Source organism: Moschus berezovskii, chromosome 25, assembly GCF_049115385.1.
Source record: "Moschus berezovskii isolate FMDL1 chromosome 25, NW_MosBer_1.0, whole genome shotgun sequence".
Classification (NCBI taxonomy): domain Eukaryota; kingdom Metazoa; phylum Chordata; class Mammalia; order Artiodactyla; family Moschidae; genus Moschus; species Moschus berezovskii.
This window is the reverse complement of record NC_142484.1, coordinates 9,339,278-9,358,523: the sequence shown is the minus strand read 5'-3', so window position 1 is coordinate 9,358,523 and position 19,246 is coordinate 9,339,278. Positions and strand designations below refer to the sequence as shown.

General features: G+C 40.5%; 1 protein-coding gene across 2 annotated transcripts; it reads left to right on the top strand.

Annotated features, from left to right (window-relative positions):
• Positions 1-762: 762 nt before the first annotated feature.
• On the top strand, positions 763-18,632 carry LOC129548442 (solute carrier family 22 member 10-like). Of its 2 annotated transcripts, XM_055414965.2 has the most exons (10): positions 763-1,164; positions 1,889-1,992; positions 6,490-6,644; positions 6,748-6,916; positions 8,564-8,687; positions 9,762-9,877; positions 14,027-14,241; positions 16,261-16,369; positions 17,092-17,295; positions 18,572-18,632. In XM_055414965.2, the coding sequence occupies exons 1-10, from the start codon at positions 763-765 to the stop codon at positions 18,630-18,632; spliced, it is 1,659 nt and encodes a 552-aa protein (XP_055270940.2). The 2 variants fall into 2 exon arrangements, with proteins under 2 accessions (XP_055270940.2, XP_088688245.1); XM_088832119.1 differs by lacking the exons at positions 6,490-6,644; positions 6,748-6,916.
• The last annotated feature ends 614 nt before the right edge of the window (positions 18,633-19,246 follow it).

The window sequence follows — 19,246 nt, the reverse complement described above, 5'->3', positions numbered from 1 at the left end:
TTTCCACAGGAAAATCATAAAGCAGTTCACTTCTATGTGTCTCAAATTCTGTTTTCTGGAAATGACTGAAGATTGTGTGGCAGTCTTCAGTTCAGTTCAGTTCAGTTCAGTCGCTCAGTCGTGTCCGACTCTCCGCGACCCCATGAACCACAGCACGCTAGGCCTCCCTGTCCATCACCAACTCCCGGAGTACACTCAAACTCATGTCCACAGAGTCGGTGATGCCATCCAGCCATCTCATTCTCCGTCATCCCCTTCTCCTCCCGCCCCCAACCTTTCCCAACATCAGAGTCTTTTCCAGTGAGTCAACTTGTTGCATGAGGTGGCCAAAGTATTGCAGCTTCAGCTTTAGCATCAGTCCCTCCAATGAACATCCAGGATTGATCTCCTCTAGAATGGAATTTTAACACATTTAGAGAATATGTACATGCTGAAGTCCAATATTGATTTTACAAAATAACTGAAGGGGAAGTGTTTTCACAGGGTAAATCTTTAAACAGATTTAACGATCATCACATAGAAGTGTCTTTGGTAAATAATTTTCTTTATAACTTTACTAAAACAGTGATACCTCCTGATTCGAGAAAGACTTAGAAAACTGCTCCCACTGCTCTGTTGCAGTAGAGAAGGGATGGGACACATTGATGAGATACTGGTGTGAGTCACACAGATCTAACATGAATTAATGAAAGGAAAGATTTTTCTCCCTTTGAAGCTAGAACTGAGGTCATTCTGACTCTTCTTGAAGATTGCCTTTGCCCAATGGCCTTTGAGGAGCTCCTGGATGAAGTTGGTGGTCTGGGAAAATTCCAGATCCTTCAGATGGTTTTAATTCTTCCTTCCCTCATGATAATAGTCTGTCACTCACTGTTGGAGAACTTCACCGGAGCCATTCCTGGTCATCGTTGCTGGGTCCACATTCTTGATAATGCCACTCTCTCTGATAATGACACAGGGATCCTCAGCCCTGATGTTCTCCTGAGAATCTCCATCCCACTGGATTCAAACTTGAAGCCAGAGAAGTGTCGTCGTTTCCTCCACCCCCAGTGGCAGCTCCTTCACCTGAATGGGACCTTCCCCAACATGACTGACCTGGACATGGAGCCCTGTGTGGACGGCTGGGTGTATGACCACAGCTTGTTCTCCTCCACCATCGTGACCGAGGTAAAGGCCCCATTTACCTCTTCTAAGTATATGGTCTGGGTATTTAGGATGACACAAAGTCATGTCTGAAGATTCATGTCTTCACTCACTGAGTAGATAGTGTAGCCAGCTCTCTTTCATTCTTTTAAGAAATTATTTAATTGCCAAACACAATTGATGACAGTGAAATCAATAACTGTATATGAATTTTAGTATCACAAAGCTTTAAGTTTACTTTCCTAACCATCAGTTCTCACATAATGTGAGAAGTACTTGATATAAATTGTGGAAAATTATTCTTGGTCATTTGCTCTCAGTCTAGTTGCAAATTATAAATATTTGTATTAATATTTTTTTTAAAAGTCCTTTCCTGGATACTTGTCATACAGGCAAATCAGAGTGCATTTCGCTCTAGGTGTGAAATCTAGAGCTGCTGAAAAATCTAAGTTGTTGAAAAAGCAGCCTCAAAGTTTACAGTGTGTGGCAATGATTGCGAACCACTGAGGTATGAGGTGCTAAGTGAATATGAAGATTGGCCCTAAAATAACCTAGAAGATTTAGTTGATGATTATTAGAAAAAAACAATGCATAAGCTGAGACATGAATGATATAGATCAGTAAATGTGGTAAAGAGAAGCCAGCGGACATGAATTTCACTGACGGCTTTTTGACTGAGTGAGCGTTGAGGGCTATAAGACTCTAAGATTCTGTGAAGCTCCTCTGTGCTGGTTCCCTTCTCTTCCAGTGGGACTTCGTATGTGATCATCAGTCACAGAAACCAGTGGCTCAATCCCTATTCCTTGCTGGAATGCTGGTGGGAGGCTTCATATATGGCCATCTCTCAGATAGGTAGGTCTCCAGATCAGTGCTGCCCTAGTCCGTGTTGTTTTCAGAGTTTATGATTAATTGTTTCATAAATAAGTCTTTATTGAGTTCTGATAGACATTTTATACTGTTGGGGGTTTCCTTAGTCCCCAAGGAGCTACAGATTGGAAATGTAGGATTGGACTCATTGTGAAGAATGTGGTTTTGTTGCCACAGAGATCTCTGTACTGGGCACAGAAATGATATCACCATAAGATCTAGGGGCATTTCAGAATAGCTTTTTATTATTATTATGAAACTGCTTTATTGGAACTGAAAGAGTTGCTAGAGAAGGAACATTCAATTTGAAATTATTTTTTTAATTAATTTTTATTGGAGTGTAGTTACTTTACAGTATTAGTTTCTGTTGTACAACAAAGTGAATAAGCTGTTTGTATGCATATATCCCTTCTTTGTTGGATTTCCTTCCCATGTAGGTCACCACAGAGAGCTGAGTACAGTTCCCTGTGCTACACAGTAGGTTCTCCTTAGTTATCCATAGTAGTGTTACTTAGTAGTTATGACTATGTAATGTTACATAATAGTTATACATAGTAGTGTGAATATGTCAATCCCAGTTCCCCAGTTCATCCCACTCCTCCTCCTCCTATTGGGTACATATGTCCATTCTTTTGTGTGTGTCTATACGACTGCAAGGAGATCCAACCAGTCCATTCTAAAGGAGATCAGTCCTGGGTGTTCATTGGAAGGACTGATGCTAAAGCTGAAACTCCAATACTTTGGCCACCTCATGCGACGAGTTGACTCACTGGAAAAGACTCTGATGCTGGGAAGGATTGGGGGCGGGAGGAGAAGGGGATGACAGAGAATGAGATGGCTGGATGGCATCACCGACTCGATGGACATGAGTTTGAGTGAACTCCGGGAGTTGGTGATGGACAGGGAGGCCTGGTGTGCTGTGATTCATGGGGTTGCTCAGTCAGACTGAGCAACTGAACTGAACTGATTCCTACTTTTTAAAGGAATCTCCATACCGTCTTCCATGTGGCTGTATCAATTTACATTCCCACCAACAGAGCAAGAGGGTTCCCTTTCTCCACACCCTCTACAGCATTTGCTGTTTGTAGACTTTTTGATGATGACCATTCTGGCTGGTGTGAGATGATATCTCAATGTCGTTTTGATTTGCATTTCTCTAATAATGAGTGATGTTGAGCATCTTGTCATGTGTTTGTTAGCCATCTGTATGTCTTCTTTGGAGAAATGTCTGTTTAGGTTTTTTCCCACTTTTTGATTGCTTTGTTTGCTTTTCTGGTATTGAATTGTACGAGTTGCTTGTATATTTTGAAAATTAATCCTTTGTCAGTTGATTCATTTGCTATTATTTTCTCCCATTCTGAGGGTTGTCTTTTCACCTTGCTTATAGTTTCCTGTGCTGTGCAAAAGCTTTTAAGTTTAATCAGGTCCCGCTTGTTTACTTTTGTTTTTATTTCCATTACTCTAGGAGGTGGGTCATAGAGGGTCTTGTTTTGATATATCTCATCGAGGGTTCTGCTTATGTTTTCCTCTAAAAGTTTTATAATTCCTGCTCTTACATTTAGGTTTTTAATCCATTTTGTGTCTATCTTTGTGTATGGTATTAGGAAGTGTTCTAATTTCATTCTTTTACATGTAGCTGTCCAGTTTTCCCAACACCATTTATTGAAGAGGCTGTCTCTGTCCCATTGTATATTCCTGCCTTCTTTAAAAAAAAAATAAGGTACCCAAAGGTGCATGGGTTTATTTCTGGGCTTTCTATCTTGTTCCATTGGTCTAGATTTCTGTTTCTGTGCCAATACCATACTGTTTTGATGACTATAATCTCTTCAAAAATTTTCTCATAAGCTTTCTTTTTCTCTTCTTCTTCTGGGACCTCTATAATTTGAATGTTGGTGCATTTGATATTGTTCCAGAGGTCTCTGAGACTATCCTCTGTTCTTTTCATTCCTTTACTTTATTCTGCTCTTCAGAAGTTATTTCCATCATTTTATCTTTCAGCTCACTGATTCGTTCTTCTGCTTCAGATATTCTGCTATTGATTCCTTCTAGAGTATTTTTAATTTCAGAAAATGTGTTGTTTGTCTCTGTATGTTTATTCTTTAATTTTTCTAGGTCTTTGTTAATTGATTCTTGTATTTTCTTCATTTTGTTTTCAAGGTTTTTGATCATTTTTACTATCATTATTCTGGATTGCTTTTCAGGTAGTTTGCCTATTTCCTCTTCATTTATTTGGACTTCTGTGTTTCTAGTTTGTTCCTTCATTTGTGTAGTATTTCTCTGCCTTTACATTATTATTTTTTTAACTTATTGTGTTTGAGGTCTCCTTTTCCCAGACTTCAAGGTTGAATTCTTTCTCCTTTTGGTTTCTGCCCTCCTAAGGTTGGTCCAGTGGTTTGTGTAAGCTTTATATAGGGTGAGATTTGTGCCTAGTTTTTGTTCGCTTGCTTGTTTGTTTGTTTTTCCTCTGATGGGCAAGGCTGAGTGAGGTGGTAGCCCTTTCTACTGATGATTGGGTTTGTATTTTTGTTTTGTTTGTTGTTTGTTTGTTTGTTTTTCTTTTTTTTTTAATTTTTATTTTATTTATTTATTTTTATTTTTTTGGAAATTTATTTTTTATTGGAGGCAAATTATTTTACAATATTATATTGGTTGGTTTTGCCATACATTGACATGAATTCGCCCCGGGTTTACATAAGTTCCCCCTCCTGAACCCCCCTCCCACCTCCCTCCTCCCTTTATCCTCCCTCTGGGTCATCCCCGCATGCCAGCCCCGAGCATCCTATAACATGCATTGTTTGTTGTTTGGATGAGGGATTTTGCACAAGGTGCTGCTGGTGGTTGGATGATGCCGGGTCTTGTATTCAAGTGGTTTCCTTTGTGTGAGTTCTCACTCTTTGATACTTCCTAGGGTTAGTTCTCTGGTAGTGTAGGGTCTTGGATTCAGTGTTCCCAATCCAAAGGCTCAGGGCTTGATCTGCTGGGAAGAGGATACCTGAGAGGGATGGAGCTGGGAGGCTGTGTCTGAGCAGTGAATTTTTACTCAGGTTCCAAGGGCAGCATTATGTGTGGCCCTGTGATGTACAAACTGAGGACTGGGCAACTGTCCATAGGAAGATTACAATCCAAAATCAATCATCTGTTGTTCTTGTCAGCATCCCAGAAGTCTCTCTTCACTAGTTTCCAAGCTTGGACATGGTGTCACCAGGATTTGAACTGCTGTCTCTTCTAACTCCACCTCTTAGGCTCTGACAATGCCCAGAAGAGTGTGTGTTGGGGACTATCAAGGCTTCGGCTGTGGTTCTCTCTATCGCCTTGAGAGCTTGGACCAATACTCAACATCTCCAGCCTCTGGTTTCTTTGGATCTTTCTTTCCCCTCTTTTCCTTTGTGCTTCATCTAGTTTGACTTGCTCATAGGATGCTGCATGCAGCGACCTCCACCCTGCACTCAGACCAGAGTTATAAGTATGAAGGGCCGAGGCTGCCCCATGCAGTTAGGGCCTGTGCCAAAGCACTGTGCATGGCACTGCAACTCAAGATGTGGTTGTTGTTTTGATTTTTCTCATTCTAACATTTTGTTTTTTGTGTGTGTTCTGCATTTTTTCTTGATGTTGATAATAATTATGATTTTTTAGTGATTTTTCCTATGGTTCACATTTTCTATTTTTAGGGTGAATCATTTGAGCATTTTAAGAGTTCTGTTTTAAAGATTGCAGAGGAATTTTCAATTCCAGATTGTCTATCTGTTTTTATTACTGGCATATAGATTAGCAGATCCTGTTTAATCCAGGCTGCCTCCACTAAGGCCCTATTTTCTTGATGCTCATGGCACACAGAATTCACTTTTTCTTGTTTCTCCTTCACCTTACTTTCCACTTCATTCTTCATCGTACATAATTATTTCCTCTGAGAAATTTATATAATGCCTGCTGTCTGGGTTATGATACTTTTATATTCTGTTCTAGAAAAGCACGTTGCTTGAAGCCTATAAATCCAGATTCATCAAAGAGTGGCTCTTATATAAACCTTCAACAACTCTGATGCATTGGTCCACTGATCTTTTGCATCAGTTTAACCTTAACCTGTCTGGTCCTACAGACCCAAGTACACTTTTAGCTCTCTTGTGTTCTGGACACTGTACAGACTTTCTACTTTGCTAAATACCTATGTTAGTACGGTGGGTTCTTATGGTATTTTCCAAGTTCCAACATTATAGTTTATTTTATATGGTGCCACTTGGTGTCAGAGGCCACCTGGTGATTGGAGGATGAGGTTTTGGTCTTGTTTGTCTATAGAAAAAGAGTGTTATTTAAGGAGATTCTTATTGTTGATTTAGCCCTTCTTCTTCTTCTTTTTTTAAGCTTTCTTGTACAAAGAATCACTTGTTAAAACATTCTCTGAATGTCTGAGTATTCTTTTGGTTTCTTATGTTTTTACCACAAATTATCATTATTCCCATCATCTAAGCAGATTCTGTTTCTTAGGTTTGGGCGGAAGTTGATCCTCAGGTGCTGTTTGCTCCAGCTTGCCATCTCTGGGACCTGTACAGCCTTTGCTCCCACCTTCCTCATTTACTGCTCCCTACGCTTCTGGTCAGGCTGTTCTGCTGTGGTCATCATAACAAACAACGGTATGCTGAGTAAGTCAACAATTTTGGTCTCCTCCCATTTTCCAAGCAGTAAAAATCACTTTGGAATTTCATCTTTATGTGACATTAATATCCCATTTGGATTTTCTTCCAGTTGTAGAGTGGACAAGATCCCAGTCAAAAGCCATGATATTAACACTGATAGCCTGTGCCCTTAGTATGGGACAGGTGATGCTGGGAGGACTGGCTTTTGTTTTTCGAGAGTGGCGCACTCTGCAGCTGGTGGTGTCTGTACCTTTCTTTGTCTTCTTTCTCTCCTCAAGGTATGAGCCTTCTCTCTTACTCTGTCTTATGGGAACCTGGGATGAAAATGCATACTGAATTGAGATATATTGATTTTCTTATTCCACGGACCGTTTTTCATTGTTTGGACCTAAAACCCATGTCTCTCATCTGTTCACGCTGTGGGATTCGAGATTTGAGAAGCAGAACACAGAGTAGCAATGACCTTTCTGTCTGGGGATTTCTAGATATTTTCTGCCATCTTTATAAGTTTTACCCAGGATAGTGGTCAGAGTTAGGCTAATATTACTTTCCTTAGTATAAGATATAGGCACAGACATATTTTAAAAATACTGTTTTTTGAGCTTTGGAATGAATCCAATATGGTAAAGATGCAGCAATTTTCTACATTGTTGCTGATTTTGGATAAAGGAAGAGGCAGCAAATTTGTTCATATAGCCAGTTGACAAAATGGTGGCATAATTTCTCCATTACTAAAAATGGCATGTAGATAGGGTGATTTCTGTTATGTGTTCAGCACTTCCTTTTCCCTTAAATAGTTTTAACAAACATTTACTTATGGGTAGTTCCACCCTTACTCTTAAAACCAGTCTAGGGAAAATCAGCTTAAGTGAGGTGGATGAAACTAGAGCCTATTATACAGAGTGAAGTAAGCCAGAAAGAAAAATACCAATACAGTATACTAACACATATATATGGAATTTAGAAAGATGATAACGATAAACCTGTACACGAGACAGCAAAATAGACACAGATGTATAGAGCAGTCTTTTGGACTCTGTGGGAGAGGGCGAGGGTGGGATGATTTAGGAGAATGGCATTGAAACATGTATATTATCATATGTGAAACGATTCGCCAGTCCAGGTTCGATGCATGATACACGATGCTCGGGGCTGGTGTATAGGGATGAACCAGAGGGAGGGGATGAGGACGGAGGTGGGAGGGGGGTTCAAGATGGGGAACACATGTACACCCGGGGCAGATTCGTGTCAATGTATGGCAAAATCAATACAATAATGTGAAGTAATTAGCCTCCAATTAAAATAAATAAATTTAAAAAGTAATAATAATAAAAATAAATAAATAAATAAAATTAAATTTTTAAAAAAATTATCACAGAAGGATGACTATAGATTAAATACACTGAGATGAGGTCAAAGCAGGAGCAGAGTGTAGTCCTTGTCAGAATCATCTCCTAAGTCATTTTATCCTCTTTCCAATTCTACAAGGAAGATGGCACTACAGCCCTCATTTTATTGATGAGAAATCTGAGGCAGATATAAACAAGTGACTCATTTGTGTAGTTAGGTACCAACATTGTTGGTAGTGGCAAGAGTATTTGCAATATTTGTTGGGCTATAAGCTTACATCATTTGGGGGCTTTTTTAAAGAATATATATTATAAATATATACTATATCCACAAAGTTGTTAGATCCCATGCAAAGCTTTCAAAGAGAATATGCATATGAAGGACTCTCCACCTTAAACTTCATAAGCTTCTTGGAAACTCTCTTCCTGAGTAAGCAGAGAGGAAATTTGACTCCAAGGTCAGTGAATCCAACAAGTGAAACAGTGGATATAGATGGAAGGAAAAAGCATCTTCTCTCAAGAATCATACAGGACATTAAAAAAGAGAGCTGACTGCACTTCTGTGCCTTTCTTCAGGTGGCTGGTGGAATCAGCTCGGTGGCTGATTATCACCAATAAACCAGATGAGGGTTTAAAGGAACTTAAGAAAGTTGCACACAGAAATGGAATGAAGAATGCTGAAGCAACCTTGAACATGGAGGTGAGCAGGAAGGGGAAGGTGGTTAAGGGTTGTAGAGAAGAAATAAACTGACACCTACCTTCTCCTTCTTGAGACAGACAAGCTTATTTTCTAACAGGGCAGGTAGTAGAGAAGACAAGCTCAGTTCTCTCATCGTTCATGTCTATTTCAGAGAAAAGAAGCTTTGCTTGCTGTGCAACTACTTTCTTTAGTTCATTTCCTGAATTGAATCGATAGGCTCTGTACTCCCTTGGATACCATGACCTCATTTTCAAAATTTTGTTATTACCATTTAATTTCCTGGAGTTTCCCTTAATTCCTTACATACTCCTTCATATCACATTCACACTTGTGGTTTCATGTATAATATGTTACACGATGCTTTTGAACTGTGGTGTTGGAGAAGACTCTTGAGAGTCCCTTATACTGCAAGGAGATCCAACCAGTCCATTCTAAGGGAGATCAATCCTGGATGTTCACTGGAGGGACTGATGCTAAGGCTGAAGCTGCAATACTTTGGCCACCTCATGCGACGAGTTGACTCACTGGAAAAGACTCTGATGCTGGGAAAGGTTGGGGGCGGGAGCAGAAGGGGACGTCAGAGAATGAGATGGCTGGATGGCATCACCGACTCTGTGGACATGAGTTTGAGTGAACTCCGGGAGTTGGTGATGGACAGGGAGGCCTGGCGTGCTGTGATTCATGGGATCGCGGAGAGTCGGACACGACTGAGCGACTGAACTGAACTGAACTGATGTTACACTAGAAGGAAGGAGGGGTTTTCCGGGTGGTGCTAGTGGTAAAGAACCTGCCTGCCAATGGAGGTAGACATAAGAGACGCGGGTTTGATCCCTGGGTTGGGAAGAGGAGGGCACAGCAACCCACTCCAGTATTCTTGTCTGGAGAATCCCATGAACAAAGGAGCCTGGTGGGGAATTGTCCATAGGGTCGCAAAGAATTGGACAACACTGAAGTGACTTAGCACACACGCGAGGAAAGAAAGGGAATACATCATTCCTGTCCTTTTGGGATCCAGTGCTAACCACTATACCTCGAACTGTGTTGGCAAATGATATGTGTTTGTTGTTGTTGAAGGGTTTGAGAGTGACCATGCAGGAGGAGCTGAAGACAGCACAGACGAAAACCACTGTGTTTGACTTGTTCCGCACACCCAACTTGCGAAAAAGGATCTGTCTTCTGTTCTTTGTGAGGTGGGCTTGCTCACAGTGCATGGTAACATTCAAAGAGTTGGGACATAAAACTATTTATTTCAAAGGTTACAAAAGTGTTGTGAGAGGGAGATGGTGATTTGAAAATAAAAGATGAGGGAAACGCCAACTAAAACTCACAGGAAACTGATTATATGATGAAGCGTTAGATTTTATCACTCTATCTGTCTCTTCACTGGAGACTGATGTTGAGAACTTCCATTAAGAACAGATCTTAGCATTTATTTTTCTATATTTATCTTTCAATTTAATTGAAGCAAATTTTAAAAAAAGAAACAGGAAGAGATCAAGAATATATATGAATCAATGAATATGCCAATATATAAAAATGTAACCCATCTGCTAATAGAAAACTAATGAATAATTTGTAGTATATTTGTGCAATGTAATATCTTACAGCTGTTAAAATGATTGAACCAGGGCTAACTGCACCAACACAGATAAAACTGTAAAAATGTAATGAAAAAGAAAAATTCAGGATGATTTGTGATTTATCAGCATGATGCCAATTGTTTCACATTGAAGGAGGTAAAGCAATCTTATATACGATACTATACCAGTGTGCATAGGTTATGTAACAAGAGTAGAAGGGCAAGCATGTCAATGGTAAGTATCAGCTCCCTTGGGAGGACTGAAGGAGAATGAGATCAAGAAGGAACATACAGGGAGCTTAATTGTATCTATAGAACTTTAATGCTATTAAGTGAGTAAATAAGTAAAGCAATTAGACAACGTATTGAAATGGATACATATTATTCTGTTTATTTTCCTGTGTGCAAGAAATACTTTTATAATAAAATATTTTTAATTAAAAAATAAAACATAAACCTGAAAAGATTGAGAATATATACAAACCAATGAATATGTCAGTATGTAAAAATGTAACCAACCTCCAGATCAAAACAGAAAATTCAAATTTCCCAGGAGTTCCTGTCAACTATCCAGCTGTACAACAACCACCACCAGCACCACTTCCTGACTCTATTCTCTCCTCACTACCCTCTCCTGTGAAAAATAAAAATTAACAACTGTTCTTATCTTCTTCACTACAGATGAGTGTTGCCTGATTCTTTTACATAATGTAAATGACAGATCGGTTCAGAGACAGCCCCCTTTCTTTATGCTCATTCCCGTAGATTCATCCATTCTGTTGCATATAACAGTAGGCTGTTCTCCTCCCTAGGGCTCTAGTTTCCACTGGCTGCAATGTCTACATGTACTCCAGTGTTGGTGAACTGTTGCTTGTTTTCAATTTGGATTCAGCTTATTTGAGTGTTGGGGCTTCCCAGGTGACTCAGATGGTAAAGTATCTGTCTGCAATGCAGGAGACCTGAGTTGGATCCCTGGGTCAGGAAAATTCCCCTGGAAGAGGGCATGTCAACCCACTCCAGTATTCTTGCCAAGAGAATCCCATGGACAGAGGAGCCTGGTGGGCTACAGTCCATGGGATAGCAAAGAGTCGGACACGACTGAGTGACTAACACTTTATTTGAGTGTTAGCACAACGGTTACTGTGAAAATCTCATTCATTATGTCATGAGAGTATATAAGTACTTGTATTTTGGTAGAGTCAAGAGGAGAAATTTTAAATATAATTCTAAATTTTTGAAGATTTAACAATCAAGAATGAAAAGCATTCATGACAATATAGACCTTCCCCAAGCTTAAGAAAGTAGCTATTGTACTGTACAATTTACATCTTCCAAGGACTCAAAATTCTCCAAGCCAGGCTTCAGCAATATGTGAACCATGAACTTCCAGATGTTCAAGCATGTTTTAGAAAAGGCAGAGGAACCAGAGATCAAATTGCCAACATCCGCTGGATCATGGAGAAAGCAAGAGAGTTCCAGAAAAACATCTATTTCTGCTTCATTGACTATGCCAAAGCCTTTGACTGTGTGGATCACAATAAACTGTGGAACATTCTGAAAGAGATGGGAATCCCAGACCACCTGACCTGCCTCTTGAGAAACCTGTATGCAGATCAGGAAGCAACAGTTAGAACTGGACATGGAACAACAGACTGGTTCCAAATAGGAAAAGGAGTACATCAAGGTTGTATATTGTCACCTTGCTTATTTAATTTATATGCAGAGTACATCATGAGGAACGCTGGGCTGGAAGAAGCACAAGCTGGAATCAAGATTGCCGGGAGAAATATCAATAACCTCAGATATGCAGATGACACTACCCTTATGGCAGAAAGTGAAGAGGAACTCAAAAGCCTCTTGATGAAAGTGAAAGAGGAGAGTGAAAAGGTTGGCTTGAAGCTCAACATTCAGAAAACAAAGATCATGGCATCTGGTCCCATCACTTCATGGGAAATAGATGGGGAAACAGTGGAAACAGTGTCAGACTTTATTTTTGGGGGCTCCAAAATCACTGCAGATGCTGATTGCAACCAGGAAATTAAAAGACGCTTACTCCTTGGAAGGAAAGTTATGACCAACCTAGATAGCATATTAAAAAGCAGAGACATTAATTTGCCAACCAAGGACCGTCTAGTCGAGGCTATGGTCATGTATGGATGTGAGAGTTGGACTGTGAAGAAAGCTGATCACCGAAGAATTGATGCTTTTGAACTGTGGTGCTGGAGAAGACTCTTGAGAGTCCCTTGGACTGCAAGGAGATCCAACGAGTCCATTCTAAAGGAGATCAGTCCTGGTTGTTCATTGGAAGGACTGATGCTAAAGCTGAAACTCCAATACTTTGGCCACCTCATGCAACGAGTTGACTCACTGGAAGAGTCTGATGCTAGGAAGGATTGGGGTTGGGATGAGACGGGGATGACAGAGAATGAGATGGCTGGATGGCATCACCGACTCGATGGACATGAGTTTGAGTGAACTCCGGGAGTTGGTGATGGACAGGGAGGCTTGGCATGCTGTGATTCATGGGGTCGCAAAGAGTCGGACACGACTGAGCGACTGAACTGAACTGAACTGAGGAATACCCTAGGAGACTGCTTCTGTATTTAACTGCATTGTGCTTTTTCACCTTTTGCATATCCACTCAGACACAGACTTTTGTTCCTGTATCCTAGACAATCAGAGGGGAAGGAAAAAGCAGAGATAATGGTCAAGAGAGGACTTGCTGGCAATTGCTGTGATCTGTGGTCTTTCTTCTGTTGTAATGTCTAAGTGTAGCTCTCTCTGGGTGTAGTAGATAATTAAAGTGGACTCCTTTCCCTTAGATGCTTTCTGGGTAAAAGGTTGATCCCAAGTTGGAATACTTGATTCCATTTCTGGTGGTGCAGTAGATGTATGTTTGCTCTTCTGAATTCTCACATGTTCTCTTAGCCCTAAGAAATCAGATATGAACTTTGAATCCCCAGAATTATGTTAAAACCCAGGATACTACGCTCCCAGGTCAAGAAGACACACATGGTATCTTCACAGCTTTAACACTAGTTGAGAAAAAAGAAATGGTTTACAATATTGGGTTTGGGGTAGGAGATGTCAGACTCACAGCATACAGACAAACCTCAAAAAGTAATTCTTTTTCTAAATTCCTAGTCTTCTCCATTCAATTTCTCTGTAGCATCCAATTTGCTGATCAGAGCAGGTATGCTTTCCTGTCACTGCCAACTCTACTCAGGGACTCAGACAAAAGAAAGAAGAAGGAGTATCGTTTTCAGATATTTGTTGTTATTCAGTTACTCTGTCGTGCCCTACTCTGAGACCCCATGGACATCAGCAAGTCAGGTTTCCCTGCCCTTCACCAACTTCTGGAGTTTGCTCACGTCCATTGAGTCGATGATGCCATACAACAATCTCGTCCTCGGTCATCCCCTTATCCTCCTGCCCTCAATCTTTCCCAGCATTAGCATCTTTTCCAATGAATTGCTCTTCACATCACGTGGCCAAAGTATTGGAGCTTCAGCTTCATTATCAGTCCTTCCGATGAATATTCAGGGTGATTTCCTTTAGGATTCACTGGTTTGATCTCTTTTCAGTCCAAGTGACTCCACATAATTATTTATGATAATTTTACCTCTAAAATTGGAGGAATCAGATTGGGACTTTATTCTTTAACCTTGACCATTAGCTGCCTGGGTGAATATAATCATCAACTGCAGCATCTGGGCTCTAAATTTTATGGCTTCTGTCTTTCCTCTTTCATTTATTACAGATTTGGAACCACAATACCCTATTTTGGCATCTTCATCAACCTACAGCACTTTGGGAGCAATATATTCCTGTTCCAGGTCATCTTTGGAGCTCTCACTGGCTTAACCCGATGTCTTATAGCTCCAGTATTGAATCACATGGGTCGTCGACCAACCCAGATGTTTCTCATGTTCCTGGTGGGACTTTCCATTTTGGTCAACACATTTGTGCCCCAAGGTGAGAGAAGACTGGGCTCTGGGGAAAGGAAGGGTCTTTTTCTACTCTTTCAGGGACTGCAATTGATCACACTTGTTGGAAGCCAGGATTAAAGAGAGATCCTAATTAAGGGGCAAGTATTCCCCCAAACCAATATGACTGTTAATGAGAAATTCTGCTAATAAGGTATTGAGAAATGAGTCACATGGCGAGGGACAAATCAGGCATATGTTTATATCCATTTCATTATGGAGATGTTGGAAACTAGTGCCATTTATTTCAGACAGTTTCTCCAGAACAGCGATTGTTCACTTTCTCTTCACCTGTTCACTCTTTTGGGCTTCCTTGGTGGCTCAGTGGTAAAGAATCTGTCTGACAAATCAGGAGCCACAGGAGATGCGGGTTCAATCCCTGGGTCAGGAAGATCCCCTGGAGGAAGAAATGGCAAACCATTCCAATATTCTTGCCTGGGAAATCCCACGTACAGAGGAGCCCGGCAGTCTCCAGATCTATGGGGTCACCAGGAGTCTGACATGACTGAGCACACCTACACTCATTCACTCTTTTAATAACAAACATGGAGGGGCTAGGTCTTTCAATTATATTCCAGATGAGGACACGATATGGTCACCCCCTCTGGGCTCCTCATTGCCAGCTTTGATGACTGGTCTACTTCCCCATATCTATGTATCCATATGTGACTGTGGGGTTAAGTCTCCATAACTACATCTCTTGCTTATGGAAATCTTCCAGGAAATGAAAAAAAAAAATCGTCTTCTTCAAGTAGTGAAAGAGTGTAGAGCAGGAAGAAGAGTTTAAGCATGTTAAAATACTCGTCAATTCCCTGTTAGATTACTTCATATGTTAATAGAATGATGTTATGTAATGAAGAGGAGAAACTTAGTGGGCATAATATTTTGCCATCTCCCAATGCAGAAATGTGCTTTACATCCTCATAGACTGGTGAACTCTGCTCCTTAGAATATCATTAATGATGGAGGCTTACTGCTTTACAGTAAAGTTTGTTTCCAATATTATATAGCTATAATTAGATTTCTTTTTATATTGCTCAGAAAATTGATTCTTTGAACATTTGAACATAGGGAACAAGTGTTTCCCAAATTTTGAATTGGGACTTCTCTGATGGCTCAGTGGTAAAGAACCTGCTTGCCAGTGCAGAAGATGTGGGTTCTATCCCTGGGTCAGGAACATCTCCTGGAGAAGCAGATGGCAACCCCCTCCAGTATTCTTGCCTGGAAAATCCCATGGATGGAGGAGTCTGGGGGGGCTACAGTCCTTGGGGTTACAAAAGAGTCAGACGTGACTTTGCAACTAAACAACAACAGCAACAAATTTTGACATTTTTTTTTTCCTAGTAGGTTTCCTTCCATTCAAAACTAAAATTGATCTAGATCTGGATCTTCTGCTTGTCCTTTCAGAGATTAATCCTGTCCTTCTAGTACTCTCTGGTGTCATGCTTACCCTATGGTGATGCTGTATCTGCTCCAGGTTGACTGACTCACTTGGGTTTACCTGGGACTTTTCTGATTTTATCAATGAAAGTCTCACCTTATTAAAATCTGCTAATTCCCAGATACACCAGGATGACCGATAACTTTAAATTCTGCACTTTAATCGTAAAGTTCTCAAGGTTAGAGATGAGCCTTAGATTCAGGAATTGACTGCATGTGGTCCTACCTTCTACCATAAGGATATAACAAGTACTGGACTGAATAAGTAAAAGCAAACTTCTGCCAGATTCACTTTTTCTTCTGTTTCTCTGGTACATCTCACCTATGTGAAGAGATTTGCTGCAATTAATCCAGATACCTTTATGTACTTTTTACCACCTATATTTATAATTTTGCATTTTTCATTTGTTCAGCCACCCCATGATCACTGCCACTGTACAATTTTCTACAATATATTTCAAACATACAGGTAAAAGCAGTAGGGTTTTTTTTCCCCCATGACTAAATTTGGTGGATGCTGATTCCTTCCACATAGTTATTTTAATCTCTCTGATCTTCTCATGTCCAGAAATGCAGACCGTGCGTGTGACTTTGGCAAGTGTGGGAATGGGCTGTATTGCTGCCTCCAACACCAGCATTTCTGTCCACTTGATTGAACTCCTCCCCACTCTTGTCAGGTATGTGAGTTTATGAATGTTCTGCCACCACCCAAAAAAAAAAAAAACCTTTCCCAGCTAACTGATGGTTGTTGCGGGAATAAGCATAATAGGAAATGTTTTTTGTTGTTTTTTGTTTTACTTTACATTATTGTATTGGTTTAGCCATACATTGACATGAATCTGCCCCTGTAGGCTGCAGTCCGTGGGGTTGCTATGGGTCGGACACGACTGAGCGACTTCACTTTCATGCGTTGGAGAAGGAAACGGCAACCCACTCCAGTGTTCTTGCCTGGAGAATCCCAGGGACGGGGGAGCCTGGTGGGCTTCCGTCTATGGGGTCACACAGAGTCGGACACGACTGAAGTGACTTAGCAGCAGCAGTGATGTGCTAACAGCAATTATAGCCACAGTTTATTGAAAAAGCTGATTTGGGGCCATGCACTGTCCTAAGCAATATTTCAGTGCTTCATTTCATTAACCTTTGGGGCCATTTGTTAGAATAGGTCTAGTGTATAACGTTCTGTTTAGTTATGACAATGGGTCTTTCACACTTTGAGCCTGACAAAGCCAGCTGGAAAATCACAGAGCAAATTGCAAAAATAAGTGTTTGTCATCAAACCTGAGTATTTAATAACTGTCTTTTAATGTCTTCCACAATCATGTCAAAATAATAGATCATAAATTACAAGTGCAGAGTTTTACTGAAATTCTTACAAAAATTATTACTTATCATCATTTAGAGCAAAAGCTGCAGGCATAGATATGATGGCTAGTAGGTGTGGGGCAGCACTGGCTCCCCTACTGATGACCCTAGCGGTGTATCTACCCACTCTGCCCTGGATCATCTATGGAGTATGTCCCATCATTGCTGGTCTTCTTGTCCTTCTCCAACCTGAAACCAGGCATCTGCCTCTGCCTGACACCATCCAGGATGTGGAAAATAAGTGAGTAACCTGCTACCAATCCCTGGGAGGGACTGTGTGCTTTGAATCTGTAGGTGAGAAAGGCAACACACTGTGTGGGTCCTTCAGATCACTGAGCCTTGCCAGGGATACTTCCATATCGGGTCATTGCCTTCCTGAGAGGCAGGGTCATTTCTACCCACTGTGTGTTCCAGCCTAGACTGCAGAGATTCCCTCTGCTCTGTTCTTATTGGTAGTTTTAGTTCTGAAGTGATGGTAGTTATCTCTGTTGTGAGGGCACATCCTACTTGCCCTCATGAGAAACACACATTCCTGATGGTGCTTCATGGTCCTCAGATCCATAAAAGCCTCGTATATGAAAGGGAATCAAATGTGAAGGAATAATGTTAGGAAGATAACATAGAGTTAATGATTCTCTTTGAAAAGATAATTAATATTACGTATGTGCCCATAAGAGTCAGACAATTTGCTGCCACAAGTAATGGAAAGATTGGTACAGGGAAAATAGAAACTGACAAAGTGTATTTTAAAATAAGAAAAATAGTACATTAGTGACCTGGAGCCCATAATCATGGTTGACAAAGTCAGTGACTTAACAAAAATGATTGCCTCACAGTTATCTAGCTTGTAAGTCTGAGTTCAAGTTGTTGGCAGGTTCATGCCCCAACGTTGGGCAGACTCTAGGGAAGGGCCTGTTCCAGGTCTCTCCTGGTTTCTGGTAGCTCCTTTGCTTGTGGCAGCATAACTCCAATCTATACATGACACCTCCCTGGCACACTTTTGTGCCCAAATGTTCCCTTTGAACAAAGACACTGATCATATTGGACTAGGGGCCCATTCTAGTCCCATATAACTTCATCTTAATTAACTTTATATGCAACATTCTTTGTTCCTAATATGGCAGTTTCACATTCTGAGATACTGAGAGTTATGACCTCAGTGTATGAATTTTGGGAAAGACATAATTCAACCCACAACAGATGGGGAGTGCCCTTAGATTTTCAGTTCACATCTTGACTTTCCAAAGGTGTTGTTGGTCAGAGGTCTAAAAAGTCCCAAGTGAGAGTAACAATGTTCAAAATGCTTTCTTGGGTCTTTACAGTCTACAGAGGCTTTTCCAGCATGAATGTCAACCCTATGGATTTTATTGGATTATAAGAAGTTGATGGTTAGAAGTTCAGTTTGTACTTGTGTAGGGAGGGCATCTGAACTTATTTTCATGTTTTTCTCTTTTTTAATGTTTATTTTTATTTGCTAATTGTCTGTTTGATTTGTTGTTTCTATTTTGTTTCTCCAGGAAACAATTCTCAAGAAAAGTAAATGAGGAAGATTTCTGCATAAAAGTGACAAAATTTTAAGGAGATTTTATGACTGACCAGGGAGAAAAGGAAAAATATGAAGAACAAAACTTGGAGTTTTCCTTTATTTCTACAAAGTAGCAAGTAAATATACTGGAAAATTGAATCTAATTTATAATTATTGCCTTCAGTTCAGTTCAGTTGCTCAGTCATAACCAACTCTCCGCGACCCCATGAATCACAGCACGCCAGGCCTCCCTGTCCATCACCAACTCCCAGAGTTCACTCAAACTCATGTCCATCGAGTCGGTGATGCCATCCAGCCATCTCATTCTCTGTCGTCCACTTCTCCTCCCGCCCCCAACCTTTCCCAGCATCAGAGTCTTTTCCAGTGAGTCAACTCGTCGCATGAGGTGGCCAAAGTATTGGAGTTTCAGCTTTAGCATCATCCTTCCAATGAACACCCAGGATTGATCTCCTTTAGAATGGACTGGTTGGATCTCCTTTAGTACAAGGGACTCTCAAGAGTCTTCTCTTAGTATTCACTTAAACATATAATTTCTTAGTACACGTTCCATGAACAGTTCAATATTTAGGCAAAGTAGTTGAAAAAGTTTAAGATCTATCAATAAATTTTTAAAAATCTTTATTGATCCTTTTATTTCTTTCTTTTT

Bases quoted from the DNA above. Each gene is read 5' to 3' on its own strand.
- LOC129548442 (XM_055414965.2), top strand. From the start codon at position 763: ATGGCCTTTGAGGAGCTCCTGGATGAAGTTGGTGGTCTGGGAAAATTC. The intron at 6,917-8,563 runs GTATGAGCCTTC...GCCTTTCTTCAG, and splicing joins GTCTTCTTTCTCTCCTCAAG to GTGGCTGGTGGAATCAGCTC. The intron at 14,242-16,260 runs GTGAGAGAAGAC...TCTCATGTCCAG, and splicing joins CAACACATTTGTGCCCCAAG to AAATGCAGACCGTGCGTGTG.